Source organism: Narcine bancroftii, chromosome 12 (genome assembly GCF_036971445.1).
Source record: "Narcine bancroftii isolate sNarBan1 chromosome 12, sNarBan1.hap1, whole genome shotgun sequence".
NCBI lineage: Eukaryota > Metazoa > Chordata > Chondrichthyes > Torpediniformes > Narcinidae > Narcine > Narcine bancroftii.
Genome location: NC_091480.1, coordinates 82,961,874 through 82,975,797, shown reverse-complemented (window position 1 = coordinate 82,975,797; position 13,924 = coordinate 82,961,874). Strand labels below are relative to the sequence as shown.

Here is a 13,924-nt window from a genome sequence, read left to right as displayed (position 1 = left end):
ACCAATCATTATAAAGGATTGTGAAATTCACTACACAAGGAACAAGAATAAAAATGTAAATTAAAATGTATAAAATCATTTAGGAAAAATCAGAGAAAGGGAAAATAAAATATTTGTGTTAAAATTTCTAATCATTTTTAAATCAAAAACTTCAAGGAATGAGACAATGCTTGGAAAAAGTTCATTTCCTGAGAAATCGATGTTATTAGAATGAAAGAAAGAAAAACTAAAAACTAAAACTGCATCTAATCCCTCTTTCACTCTACACAGTTATTTCAACACACGGGGTTGAATAGATCATTTCAATTAAATGTTGAAACTCAAACCACAGGGTTTATTTTTAAATAACTTTGATGTATGGTGGATAGAAACTTTAATACTTATTTTTTTAATGGGCTCAGATTGACACAATTGCCCCTTTTCCACTGGCACCTTGTCCCAGAAATGAACAGGGAATTAACTGGTTAATGGTCCAGTGGAAAAGGAAAGCAATCAGTAGGCTGGCATCAAATGACGATGGAGATTGATGACCTCTACCCCCTACTCATATCCCCAGCGTTTAACGTGCTGATTAAACCAGTGGATCTTCCTTCCATTCCATTCCATTCGAAGGTAGGTTCCCTGATCCCCCCCCACCACCCCCACCGGGGATGAGTTGTGTTCGGTGGTAAAGCAGTCAGTATCCCAGTTCAAGGTGGCACAGAGGAAACAGCACAAACGACTTCCTATCCCGGGGCACGGCACAACCAATTAATTGGGATGCCAGTGGAGAAAGGGTTTATGTCAGCTTTTGAGTTATTGCTGCTTAAAGCAACAGTTCTCATTAGTTAGCTCTGTGCTCTGTAAATATAACTAATGAAGCATCTTTTTGTCACATGAAACAGGACCCTGCAAATGATGATGTATCTTTATCCCGTGTGAATTAAACAACCATGGACCCCCTTCACACTTCAATATATATGCTGTCTACAACAATGCTTTCTTGGGGGCCATATTTTATAAGAGTAGGTTTTGCTGGACTTTCTTTAAAAGACCACAATGCTCCATTTCTAAAGTACCTTTCCCATTTCTTTCATAATGTTCCATCGTCTAGCCATTCATAATACTTTTTAGAGTGTGATTATTGTTGTACTGTGATGTGTTGGTTCCTTTATTTAAGGAATATAAGAGCACTGGAGTCATTCCAGACCAATTCATTAGATGAATTCCAGATTGTTACTGCAGTTGTAATCCAATGGCCAAGAATAATAATAGAGTTTAAATCCCACCAGGATAGCTGCAGAATTTGAATTTAATTAAATGCATCTGTAATTAAAAATCTACTATCGTGAAAATGAATGCTGATTTTATTTCAAAATTGGCTTAGTGTAGCAGTTAGCGCCATGCTGTTAGAGCGCCAGGAATCAGGACCAGGGTTCATATCCAGCGCTGTCTTAAGGAGTTTGCACGTTCTCCCTGTGTCTGCGTGGGTTCAAGATTCAAGATTCATTTTATTGCCGTAGTAATAAAATAGTGTACTATGACATGAAATTTCTTTTTGCCTGCTGCAAGGCAGACAGGTTCGCCAACGGTAGGAATTGCCTAAGCGTCTCTTACAGTCAGACTTATAGTCAGAGGGAGAGAAGCAAAAGAGAGTCCCCCCCCCCCCACCAGAGTCACTGAGTGTCCGTAGAGTTTCCTCCAGTGCTTCTGCAACCCCCGCAGCCACCCAGAGTCCAGTCCAAACCATTGGCAACCCGAGCTCCAAATCCGAACCTCCCACACGGTCAGGAACCCTTCAGCGCCCTCAGCACCTCCTCACATCCCGATTCCAAGCACACTGCTGTCTATAAGGAGTTTGTGCTTTCTCCCTGTGGCCATGTAGGTTTCCTCCGGGTGCCTGGGTTTCCTCCCATGTTCCAAAGACGTACGGGTTAGTAGGTCATTGGTCACATTGGGTGTATTTGGGTGGTCCGGGCTCGTGGGCTGGAAGGGCTTGTTACCTTGCTCTATCTCCAAATTTAGCATTAAATGAACGATGGATGGGGAAAGAGCATAACTGTATTCAGATAACTGGCACAGGATTAGAGTGGAGAAGGTTTTGTTTTGCACAAATGATAGGAACTCATTGCCTGAAATGATTAGTAAGGCTGGATCTTTTATTTCATTTAAAAGGTACTTGAATCAGCAAAAGACATTGTAATAGACGGGCCAGGAAATGGGAAGGGCATTGAATTTGGACATCCAGCACGGTAACAGGCCCTTCTGGCCCACGAGCCCATGCTGCCAATTACATCCCATTAGCCTACAATGCCCAGTACATATCGAACAGTGGGAGGAAACCAATCTCTGGCACTGTAACAGCATTGCACTAGTTGCTATGTTAGCCGTGCAACCCAAAAGTTCTCAGACGTTTCTCTCAAAAGTTCTTATTTCAGCTGTCATGGTGGGCTGAATGATAACCTTGTGTGCTATAAAAATTCCTGACTCAGTGATTTTATGGTTCTATTGCTGGACTTGTAACTTAAAGGCTGAACAAATAGCCAACAGTGATGTCATATCTCACACCAGCAGTTTATAAAATACTATCTCATTTATGTTGTTTAAGTTACAAAGGCATCTCTCCATCAATACCGCAATGTAATAGGATTTTGCACTTTCAAATGTGTGGGTTGAAATATAAAAGTCCAGATTTCTCTGACAGTATTAACATTAAAGAATCTTAATCCTAAAAATGGCAAATGAATTAACAGTTCTGAAATATATCACTACAATGTGTAGCACGATTAGCATAATGGTCAGTGCAAAGCTGTTACAGTGCCAGCGACCGGGGTTCAAATCCCGTGCTGTCTGTAAGGAGTTTGTATGTTCTCCTCACGTCTGTGTGGGCTTCCTCCGAGGGCTCCGGTTTCCTCCCACCCTTCAAAAACGTATTGGGGTTGCAGGTCAATTGAGTGACACAGGCTCATGAGCTGAAAGGGTCTGTTACCATGCTGTATGTCTAAATTTAAATTTTAATTTAAAATAAGTGGACTTTCTTCTTTGGCTTGGCTTCGCGGACGAAGATTTATGGAGGGGGTAAAAAGTCCACGTCAGCTGCAGGGACTAGAATAATGTAAAATATACAATCAGCGGTTTCTTTAAATTGGACATCTCCATGGAATATAATATCATAACTTTACAATCTATTAGCTGGAAGATGTCAACCTTTTGATATTTGAAAATTCACAACTTACCCTAATATTTCATACTCTCTACAGCACAGGCTTTGGTTCTATGGCTCATTGGTTACGATGTAAATGTTTAAATCATGTTGGATGGAATGATCCAAAGTTTGCTACTTTTCTGCTCCAACTGAGGGTACAATCACAAACTAGAGTTGTAATCCAGAGGCCAAGGATAATAATAATGGTTTTAAATTCCTCCAGGATAGCTGCAGAATTTGAATTTAATTCAATGTATCTGTAATTAAAAAATATAGTTCCATAAAACTTCCAGCTATGATTAAAATAAATCACCTTATTTGCCCCTTTTGGGGAAGAAAATTTGGCTTTCTAACCTGATCTGCAGTCCCTGTAATTAAAACCCAAAGCAATCTGTTTCTTTTAACTGCCCCCAAAAATGGCCTCTCATGAAAGTTAGGGCCAGCAAGGGCCATTTGCCAGGGATATTCAGACTTCAAACCATAGTGTGAGTAGGGTCTGTGCAATTTCTCCAGCATCTCTGACATCAGAAGAGATCATCTGGCAGGGAACCTAATTGGTATTAAGTGACGATTAAGGGTAGCGATGGACAGACTTAGTTGTGATGTATTGTTAGCCCCCCCAACCCCCAATTGAGAGATCCATTCACATTTGCAGGTGCAGAATGGGCAATGAATGAGGGCCTTCAATAAGGGGAGAGAAAAGAATTTAAATATGTAAAGATTTCTTTTTTCATTTTGTTATTGTGTTCCAGATGATTCAGACAAGCAAGATGCTAATTGAATCTGCTGATGTAGTATATGTGAAGATAATGCAAGTTCAGAAGGCTGGTGAGTGTCAATCTCCACAACATGAACAGACTGCATGCTGATTTCTCCGTCTACAGTACTTGGAAATGAGCCGAGAGAGAGTTGTTGAACACTGAGTGGAGAGGAATTGTTTTGTGTCGTCTGTAAATTCTTGGACTTGGGTGCTGCTGGGGAGGCTGTAAGATTCTGATCAAGGATAAGAATCTGACCCGACCTGATCTTTTTCAATCTTTTTTTATTGTTTTTTTTATAATAAATACAGTATGATGAAGAAAAGGGAACAATACAATACCTCAATAAAAAGATAAAACTTCAAACAGTATAAACTCAGTCCCCCCTCCACGGCACTGGGTGAAGACAGAAAAGAAATAAAAAATATTATTTATATATTAAAAAAAACTAACCAAAAACAAATCTGAGCAACTTATCCTGAGGGTTACATATATTCTGTAATTTTTGACTCATATGATGAATCAAAAAACAATGGTAAGACCATATCTCATCTGGAAGAGTGAGTACATCTAATCACATTAAAAACATTTACATCTTATGAAAATAAGACCTAAAAGGTCACCTTGTATCTTCAAAGTTCACTGATGAATCAAATACATGATTTCTAATTTTTTTCGGAACTTAAACAGGACATTATATGAGAGAACCACTGAAACACCGTTGGAGATCTTGAGTCTTGCCCAACCTGATTGTAAAGTACTCTCCTACTCTTCTTTCTTTCTTCTTTGACTTGGCTTTGCGGACGAAGATTATGGAGGGCTATGTCCACGTCTGCTGCAGGCTTGTTGGTGACTGACAAGTCCGATGCGGGACAGGCAGGCATGGTTGCACCAGTTGCAAGGGAAAATTGGTGGGTTGGGGTTGGGTGTTGGGTTTTTCCTCCTTTGTCTTTTGTCAGTGAGGTGGGCTCTGCGGTCTTCTTCAAAGGAGGTTGCTACCTGCCGAACTGTGAGGCGCCAAGATGCACGGTTGGAGGCGATATCATCCCACTGGCGGTTGTCAATGTGGTAGGCACCAAGAGATTTCTTTAAGCAGTCCTTGTACCTCTTCTTTGGTGCACCTCTGTCTCAGTAGCCAGTGGAGAGCTCGCCATAGAACACAATCTTGGGAAGGCGATGGTCCTCCATTCTGGAGACGTGACCCATCCAGCGCAGTTGGATCTTCAGCAGCATGGATTCGATGCTTGCGGACTCTGCCAGCTCGAGTATTTCGATGTTGGTGATGAAGTCATTCCAATGAATGTTGAGGATGGAGCGGAGACAGCGCTGATGGAAGCGTTCTAGGAGCCGTAGGTGATGCCGGTAGAGGACCCATGATTCAGAGCCGAACAGGAGCGTGGGTATGACAACGGCTCTGTACACGCTGATCTTTGTGTGTTTCTTCAGGTGGTTGTTTTTCCAGACTCTTTTGTGTAGTCTTCCAAAGGCGCTATTTGCCTTGGCGAGTCTGTTGTCTATCTCTTTGTCGATCCTTGCATCAGATGAAATGGTGCAGCCGAGGTAGGTAAACTGGTTGACCTTTTTGAGTTCTATGTGCCCGATGGAGATGTGGGGGGACTGGTGGTCATGGTGGGGAGCTGGCTGATAGAGGACCTCAGCTTTCTTCAGGCTGACTTCCAGGCCAAACATTTTGGCAGTTTCCGCAAAACAGGACATCATGCGCTGGAGAGCTAGCTCTGAATGGGCAACTAAAGCGGCATCGTCTGCAAAGAGTAGTTCACGGACAAGTTTCTCTTGTGTCTTGGTGTGAGCTTGCAGGCGCCTCAGATTGAAGAGACTGCCATCCGTGCGGTACCGGATGTAAACAGCGTCTTCATTGTTGAGGTCTTTCATGGCTTGTTTCAGCATCATGCTGAAGAAGATAGTAAAGAGGGTTGGTGCGAGGACGCAGCCTTGCTTCATGCCGTTGTCAGTGGAGAAGGGTTCGGAGAGCTCATTGCTGCATCTGACCCGACCTTGTTGGTTTTCGTGCATTTGGATAACCATGTTAAGCACAAGGAAACACCTGACAATAGAGGGCCAATAGACAGAGAGAAAGATGGTTATAATGTTGAATGTGGTGCAGTTAGCGCCACGCTGTTATAGTGCCAGTGACAAGGGTTTGAATCCAGGACTGTCTATGAGGAGTTTGTACGTATTCCCTGTGTCAGCGTGGGTTTTCTATGGGTGCTCTGGTTTCTTCCCATCATTCAAAATGTACTGGGGTCATACGTAATTGGGCGGCCTGGGCTCTGTATGTTTTAGTATACTTCGTCATTGGTTGAGTTAGTTGATTTAAAGTGTTCTGTGATATGAATTAAAAGAATACTGTCTGTAGACAAGCTAGCTTTTTTCATAATCTGAAACGTGAAAGAGCTAAGGTTAATATGATGGTTCATTATATTAACACAACCTTTTTTCAGGTTTGGTCGTTGAATATGAATAATATTTTGGGCTAGCAGTGGAAAACCTCATGTGACATCTGTGGACATCCATTCAGCCATGTAGTGGGGAACTTGGCAGGCTTTTTGTGCACTAAGCAAAGGAGTTCAATCATTTCCCTCTTTTCATGCAATTGTCCTGATTTCTATGTGTCGTTACAATGGCCCCAATCTCTTTATTCAGAACAACTATGTGTAAATCCAAAAAGCTCGTCATTTTGCAGTTTTCTCCAGCATTCGATCCAATGTGCAATTATAGTTGGTCCGCGACAAATTCACTTTAGCCTTCAGCAGTCCAGTTTGAGTCAGACAGCCACATTTTGGATTGAGAAACAGCTCTAGGGCCAGTTTCTTATCATCAACATTCACGTTTAATGAGAGCAGTCTGTCAAAATTTCAGAGAGCTGAGGGCTGAAGAGATATTCCAGATAAGGTCTCACACACTGGCATACACCATTTTAATTCAACTAATTTAATTCTATTAGTTTATTATAGTTTGTCTTTACAAGGTCCAGTTCATCTGCAGAAAATACCAGTTTCTGTGGATGTTAGATCCTCCAGCATTTTACATCTTGTAATGGAAGATCACAACTGGGAGAATAAAGGTGGTTGTGGGTCTTGGGGGTGGGTAGTGGCTTGCCCTTGAGGTGAAGGAAGGTGATGTCTTTCTACTTGCAGTGCCTGGGAGAGGCTGGTTGCATTGTGATTTCAGTGAGGAGTAAAATGAGCTGAGCGGCCACACAGAAAATGAAACAGGCTGAGCTGCAAAACCATCCCATCTCAGACGGGACATTCACACCACACCAGTTAGAGGATACTGAATGGTAGCAACTTAGAGAGCCTAGGCTAATGATCTAGGGGTAAGCATCACTGCAGCTGGGGTGTTTAACTTGCTACCAAGTTTAAACTTATTGTCATATATACGAGTTCAATGTACATTTTTATGAAAGTCTTATTTACTGCATTTTTTGGGTGGTATAGTTAGCACAATGCCTTTACAGCGCCAGCAAATGGGACTGGGGTTCGAATCCCACGCTGTCTGTAAGCAGTTTGTACGTTCTCCCCATGTCTGCGTGGGTTTTCCCCAGGGGCTCCAGTTTACTCTCACCATTCCAAATGTACTGGGTATTGTAGGTTAATTGGGTGTAAATTGGACGGCACAGACTCATGGGCAAAAATGGCCTGTGTAGAGCGTGTCAAAAGAATCAAAGGCTTGTTGGTCCAAACCAAGGCTTTTATTGACTAGAAGACTGGATCATATCACATGTAGGTCGACCAGTCCAGAATGATCTGGTCTGGCTAGGAGCAACCCTTTAAGACCTGCCAGTAGGCGTGGCTACGCTCTCAGCCAATCACAGTCATTCTACCCTACAATCTGTACATATGCACATTGGTGATAGAATCTGTTACTATGCTGTATATCTAAATTTAAATTTATAAAATACAAAACACATAAGAAGACAAGAGAAAGATATGTAATTGTACAAAAGAAAGAGGAAAAAAATATTCACAGTTTATTGTAATGCAAAGAAAAATTGATCTGAGTCAGCATTAAAGACAGATCTTCAGTGGTCCTACAGCAGTGTTATGGTGGGGAAAGTGCAGGAGCTTAGAGAACCTGGTGGGTGCTGGAAAGAAATTCTTTCTTGAACCTGCAGTTGACAGACTTCAAGTTTCCCTATTTTCTGCCTGAAGGTAACAATAAGAAGAGAGCATTGCCAGCACTGAGCGTGTCTTTTTATGATGTTTGCAGCCATCTTGAAGATATCCTCAATGGATGGGAGGTCACAGTCATGATGGACTTCACTATGGGTGATGGGTTCTTAACTGTTTACTGTGGCTCTAGATCCACACTTAGGAATTTACAGTAATGATTGGTTTTGGTAATGATCCATGTGCATCCATGAGTGAGAGGTCATATATGGCTCCACATAAGTTGGCATATGACATCACCTTTGCAGTGCATCTCAGACAGTGACAAGGTGGTTGCTCGGCAAGGGGTATGGGGCAACTCAGAGAGGGGGGGATCTTTTGGGGTTAAGATATTAGTGGGTGTGGGAACTGCGGGGGTACTTCATGTCTTAAATGTGTTGTCGTACATTAAGTGTAATAAGATGAAAATGGGGAAAGGGGGATGGAGGTGGAAAAGAGGTGGAAAAGAGGTGTATGCAAGATATAAGATGGCCATGTTGAACTATATGACTATAAACATTAATGGAATACATAACCAAATTAAAAGGAAGAGGCTACTAAATTTATTGAAGGAGGAAAAAATAGATATAGCATTTGTGCAGGAAAAGCAGCTAACTGAAGCGGAACATAACAAACTAAAGAGAGACTGGGTAGGACACGTAACGGCAGCATCCTATAATTCAAAAGCTAGAGGTGTAGCCTTACTAGTTAACAAAAATGTACCAATCAAAATAGAGGAGGAAATAATAGATCCAGCAGGGAGGTATGCAGTGATAAAGTGTCAGATATACTCAGAATTTTGGAATTTGCTCAATATATATGCACCTAATGAGGAGGATCAAAAGTTTATGCAGGATATTTTTTTGAAGATTGCAGACACTCAAGGAAATATATTGATAGGAGGGGATTTTAACCTTAATTTGGATCCAATGTTGGATAAAACTGGACAAAAGACAAGTAAAAAAAATAAAGTAGCCAAATTTATGATTAAATCAATGCAGGAAATGAAACTTATGGATATATGGAGGAGGCAACACCCAAGAGAGAAGGAATTTTCATATTATCTGAGTAGGCACAAAACTTACTCAAGGATTGATATGTTTTTGTTGTCGGCCCATATTCAAGGGAGTTAGGAAAACTGAGTATAAAGCTAGATTACTATCTGATCACTCACCCCTGTTATTAGCAATAGAACTGGAGGACATCGCACCAAGAACATATAGATGGAGGTTAAACTCCATGCTACTTAAAAGACAGGAATTTAGAGAGTTTATTGAACGCCAAATTAAAACATATTTTGAAATAAACACAGAATCAGTGAAAGACAAATTTATATTATGGGACGCAATGAAAGCCTTCATTAGAGGGCAGATAATAAGTTATGTGACTAAGATGAAAAAGGATTACAATCGGGAAATAGAGCAGTTGGAAAGGGAGATAGTAAGTACAGAAAAGGAATTAGTAAAAAGGGATGATATAATGAAAAGGAGAGAATTGGTGGACAAAAAAAAAATACGAAACATTACAAATATACAAGGTGGAGAAGAACATAATGAAAACAACGCAAAAGTATTACGAATTGGGAGAAAAAAACACATAAAATATTAGCCCGGCAACTTAAAATAGAACAAGCTAAAAGAACGATACTGGTATCAAGGAAAAAGACAAACAAATTACATATAATCCAACAGAGATTAATGAAAATTTTAAGGAATTTTATGAACAATTGTATCAAACTGAGAATGAGGGGAAAGATGATAAAATAGAGGAATTTTTAGTGAAAATTGAATGCCGAAATTACAAGAAGAGGAACAAAACAAACTGATAAAACCATTTGAAATAGAGGAATTACAGGATATATTAAAAAAAAGCTACCAAACAATAAAACATCAAGAGAGGATGGATTTCCAATAGAATTTTATAAAACATTTAAAGAGTTATTAATTTCTCCTCTCCTGGAAGTAATGAACCAGATAGAAGAAACACAAAACTTGTCAGATTCATGTAAGACAGCAATAGTTACAGTAATACCAAAGACATGGAAGGATCCATTAACACCAGGATCATATAGACCAATATCTCTATTTAACTCAGACTATAAGACAAAAGCAAAATTATTAGCAAACAGATTGGCCAACTGTGTACCAAAAATAGTAAAACAAGATCAAACTGGATTTATTAAGGAAAGACGAACAGCGGACAATGTCTGCAAACTTATTAATCTAATCCACGCAGTTCAAGGAAATAAGAAACCAACAGTGGCTGTTGCTCTAGATGCAGAAAAAGCCTTTGAAAGAGTAGAGTGGAATTACTTATTTAAAGTATTTCAGAAGTTCCCAGAAAAATATATAAATTGGATTAAAGCATTGTATAATGGACCATTGGTGAAGGTAACAGTAAATGGATATGTATTGAGTCACTTTAAATGTAGTAGGTCAACTAGACAGGGATGTCCACTATCCCCCTCATTGTTCACCTTAGCAATAGAACCTTTGGCAGAACTGATAAGAATAGAAAATAAAATAAAAGGGATAAAAATAAAGGAGAAGGAATATAAAATCAGCTTCTTTGCAGATGACATCTTAGTATACCTAACAGAACCAGAGGTATCAGTAAAAGAATTACATAAGAAATTGAAGGAATATGGAGAAATATCGGGGTACAAGATCAACGCAAATAAAAGTGAAGTGATTCCAATGAGTAACGCAGACTATACAGAATTTAAAAAAGAATCACCATTTAAATGGCAAGCACAAACAATCCGATACCTAGGGATCAGGTTAGATAATAACTTAAGCCACTTGTTCAAACTAAATTATCAGCCACTAATAAAGAAATTGCAGGAAGACTTAGAACATTGGAAAGAATTACCATTAACGTTGATAGGGAGGGTAAACTGCATTAATATGAACATATTCCCAAGGATACAATACTTATTTCAAACATTACCAATTCCCTTAACAGTAAAATTCTTTAAGGAACGAAAGAGAATAATAAGGAAATTCTTGTGGAAAGGGAGGAATCCAAGGGTAGGGTTAGATAAATTACCAGAGAGGTATAATCAAGGTGGCTTACAGTTACCAAATTTTAGAAATTATTATAGAGCCGTACAATTAAGGTATTTATCAGATTTTTACCAGACAAGGGAAAAACCAGACTAGACTAAAATAGAACTAGATAAAATAGGGGAGAAGGTACTGGAACATATACTTTATAAATGGGATGAAAAGCTGGTGCAATATAAAAAATCACCAGCACTGCATCATTTACTTAGTACATGGAAGAAGATCCACTTAGAAAGGAAAAAAATGAATTATCAAATACCAAAATTACAAATGACGCAAAACCCACTAATCCCTTTTACAATAGATAACCTTTCCTTTATAGAATGGGAGAGAAAAGAAATCAAAAGAATAGAAAACTGTTTTTTTGGAAATAATTTATTAACATTTGAACAGTTGAAGTACAAATATGGAATAACTCATGGTACAATGTTTGCATATCATCAATTGAAAGCTTATTTAAAGGATAAACTGGGAAACAGCTTGAGATTACCTGAAGGAAGCAGCTTTGAATACGTGATTACAGACACAATGATAATTAAAAGATTTATAACCAACATGTACATTAAGCTGCAAGATAAGGAAAATGAAATAAAATATAAACCTAAGCGGAAGTGGGAAAAGGATCTAAACATAAAGATAAAAAATGAAGTATGGGAAAAGTTATGTTCTGGAACTATGAAGAATACAATAAACACAAGGTTACGCGTGATACAGTATAATTGGTTACACAGGGTATATACCACTCCTCAAAAATTAAAAAATGGGATTCAACATTATCAGATAGATGTTTTCGCTGTAAGAAGGAAATGGGAACAACATGCTACTTGGGCATGTACGAAAGTAAATAAGTTTTGGGAAGAATTAAATCAGCTACTAAATAAAATTACAAAAAATAACATACCAAAAAAAAACTAGAGATATTTCTTTTAAGTAACATAAGAAGTAGAGAATTAGACCTCAAATTGGATAAAGTGCAAAAAAAATTCATTATGATAGCCTTAGCATAGCAAAAAAATGTATAATGTCAACTTGGAAAATGGAAGAGAGCGAGTATACACCAATGGTTCATGGAAATGAATAAATATATTCCATTGGAAAAAATAACATATAATTTAAAAAATAAAGTCACAATATTTGAACAAATTTGAGAACCATACATGGAACATATCAAAGAGGGCTTGCCTACGACCTCCATCCCCTAAAATGAGAATGAAAATGATAAGAAGACAAAACGACTAGATTCAGGGTGTAATAAATAGATGACGCATTTTCGTGTTGATTTTCCTTTGTGTGAAAATATTGTTTTAGGGTTTTATTGTATTGTATATGTTGAATATTTATGGGTTTTGGAGGGGGGTGGGTAGAGGGGAGGGAGGGAAAGGGAGAAAAAAGGGGAGAAAAGACCACTGTGTAAATTTAATGAGATACGTTTGTACATATTTTGATTGATATGGTTCATAGTGTGAAAAATAAAAAAATTATAAATAAAAAAAACAGTGACAAGGTGGAATACAAGAAGGAGATGGAGAATCTAGTGGCATGGTGCTAACAGCAACCTCTCCCTCAATGTCAGCAGAATAAAGGACCTGGTTGTTGACTTCAGCAAGTGGTGTACCTGTGATGCATCCATGGTGCTGAAGTGGAGATGGTGGAGATATTTAATTTTTTAAGGAGTAAATATCACAAACAATTTATCCTGTTCCAACTACATTGGCACTCTGGCCAAGAAAGCTCATCTTCCTCAGAAGCATAAGGAAATTCTGCTTGTCCCTGGTGTCTCTTACCAACTTTTATAGATGCACCGATATCCTGCCTGGGTGCATTATAGCTTGGTCTGAGAGCTGCTCTGACCACAACCACAAAGAAATTACAGAGAACTGTGAACACAGCTCAGGTCATCACACAAACCAACCTCCCTTCAGTCACCTCTATCTGCACCACCTGCTGCCTTCGGTAAATTGACAATATATTAAAAGACATAGCTCAGGTGAACAGTAATAGGGGGGAGAGGGTGGGTTGGATTGTGCCCCCACCCCCTCCTTTCCTCCTCCCGCCACCCTTTTATTCAGGTGTGTGCCCTCTTTTTCCTCAATCCTGACAAAGGGCCCAGGCCAGAAACATTGGTTTTCCTTTGCTCCCTATAGATGCTGTGTGACCTGCTAAGTTTCTCCAACACTTCTGTATATTGGACTCAACCCCAGCATTGACAGATTTTCTTGTTTACTTTATTTGCTATTGGTTTTATACCAAGGAAAGCCTGTCTTCATGGCATTAAATTTCTCATCACTGCCGCAGGATTTACACTTACTCAGGCTACGGTTGGCCAGTGTGCTGTAAGGGACTAGTGAATTAAGTTTTATATGCCAAAGAAAATGTCACCATCATTGAATAGTCCATTTATTGCATGTATAGTAAGATCACATGAAAATAATGTAACCTTAATGAGATTGTGAGCAGGGCAGGATGTTTTGTATTTACAGGGACTTGATAAGGTGCCTCATCTGAAGGCATTCCTGACCTTGTAAGATTACCTAATATACCCATGTAATAGTTGATCACGTGTAAAAGTCAACCTCCGCCCCTTTTTTTGGCCCAAAAATTACATATTTTCCATATAAAAGTCAACCCCTGCAATTTTTGGCTCCGACCGTCCACCCATCCAATCTCCAAAATGCCCCGGCCGCAGATCCTCGCCCTGGCCGCCTGCCCACCAGAACTCCCAACACCCCAACCACAGATCCTCAT

At 39.4% G+C, this 13,924-nt stretch overlaps 1 protein-coding gene across 2 annotated transcripts in view; it reads left to right on the top strand.

Moving 5' to 3' along the window:
* Positions 1-13,924, top strand: part of LOC138747732 (inactive phospholipase C-like protein 2) — a 190,444-nt gene that overhangs the window by 150,928 nt on the left and 25,592 nt on the right. For both annotated transcript variants that reach the window (XM_069907246.1, XM_069907247.1), the window contains one exon: positions 3,937-4,012. In XM_069907246.1, the coding sequence (XP_069763347.1) occupies positions 3,937-4,012 (76 nt within the window). The remainder of the gene's footprint in view (positions 1-3,936; positions 4,013-13,924) is intronic.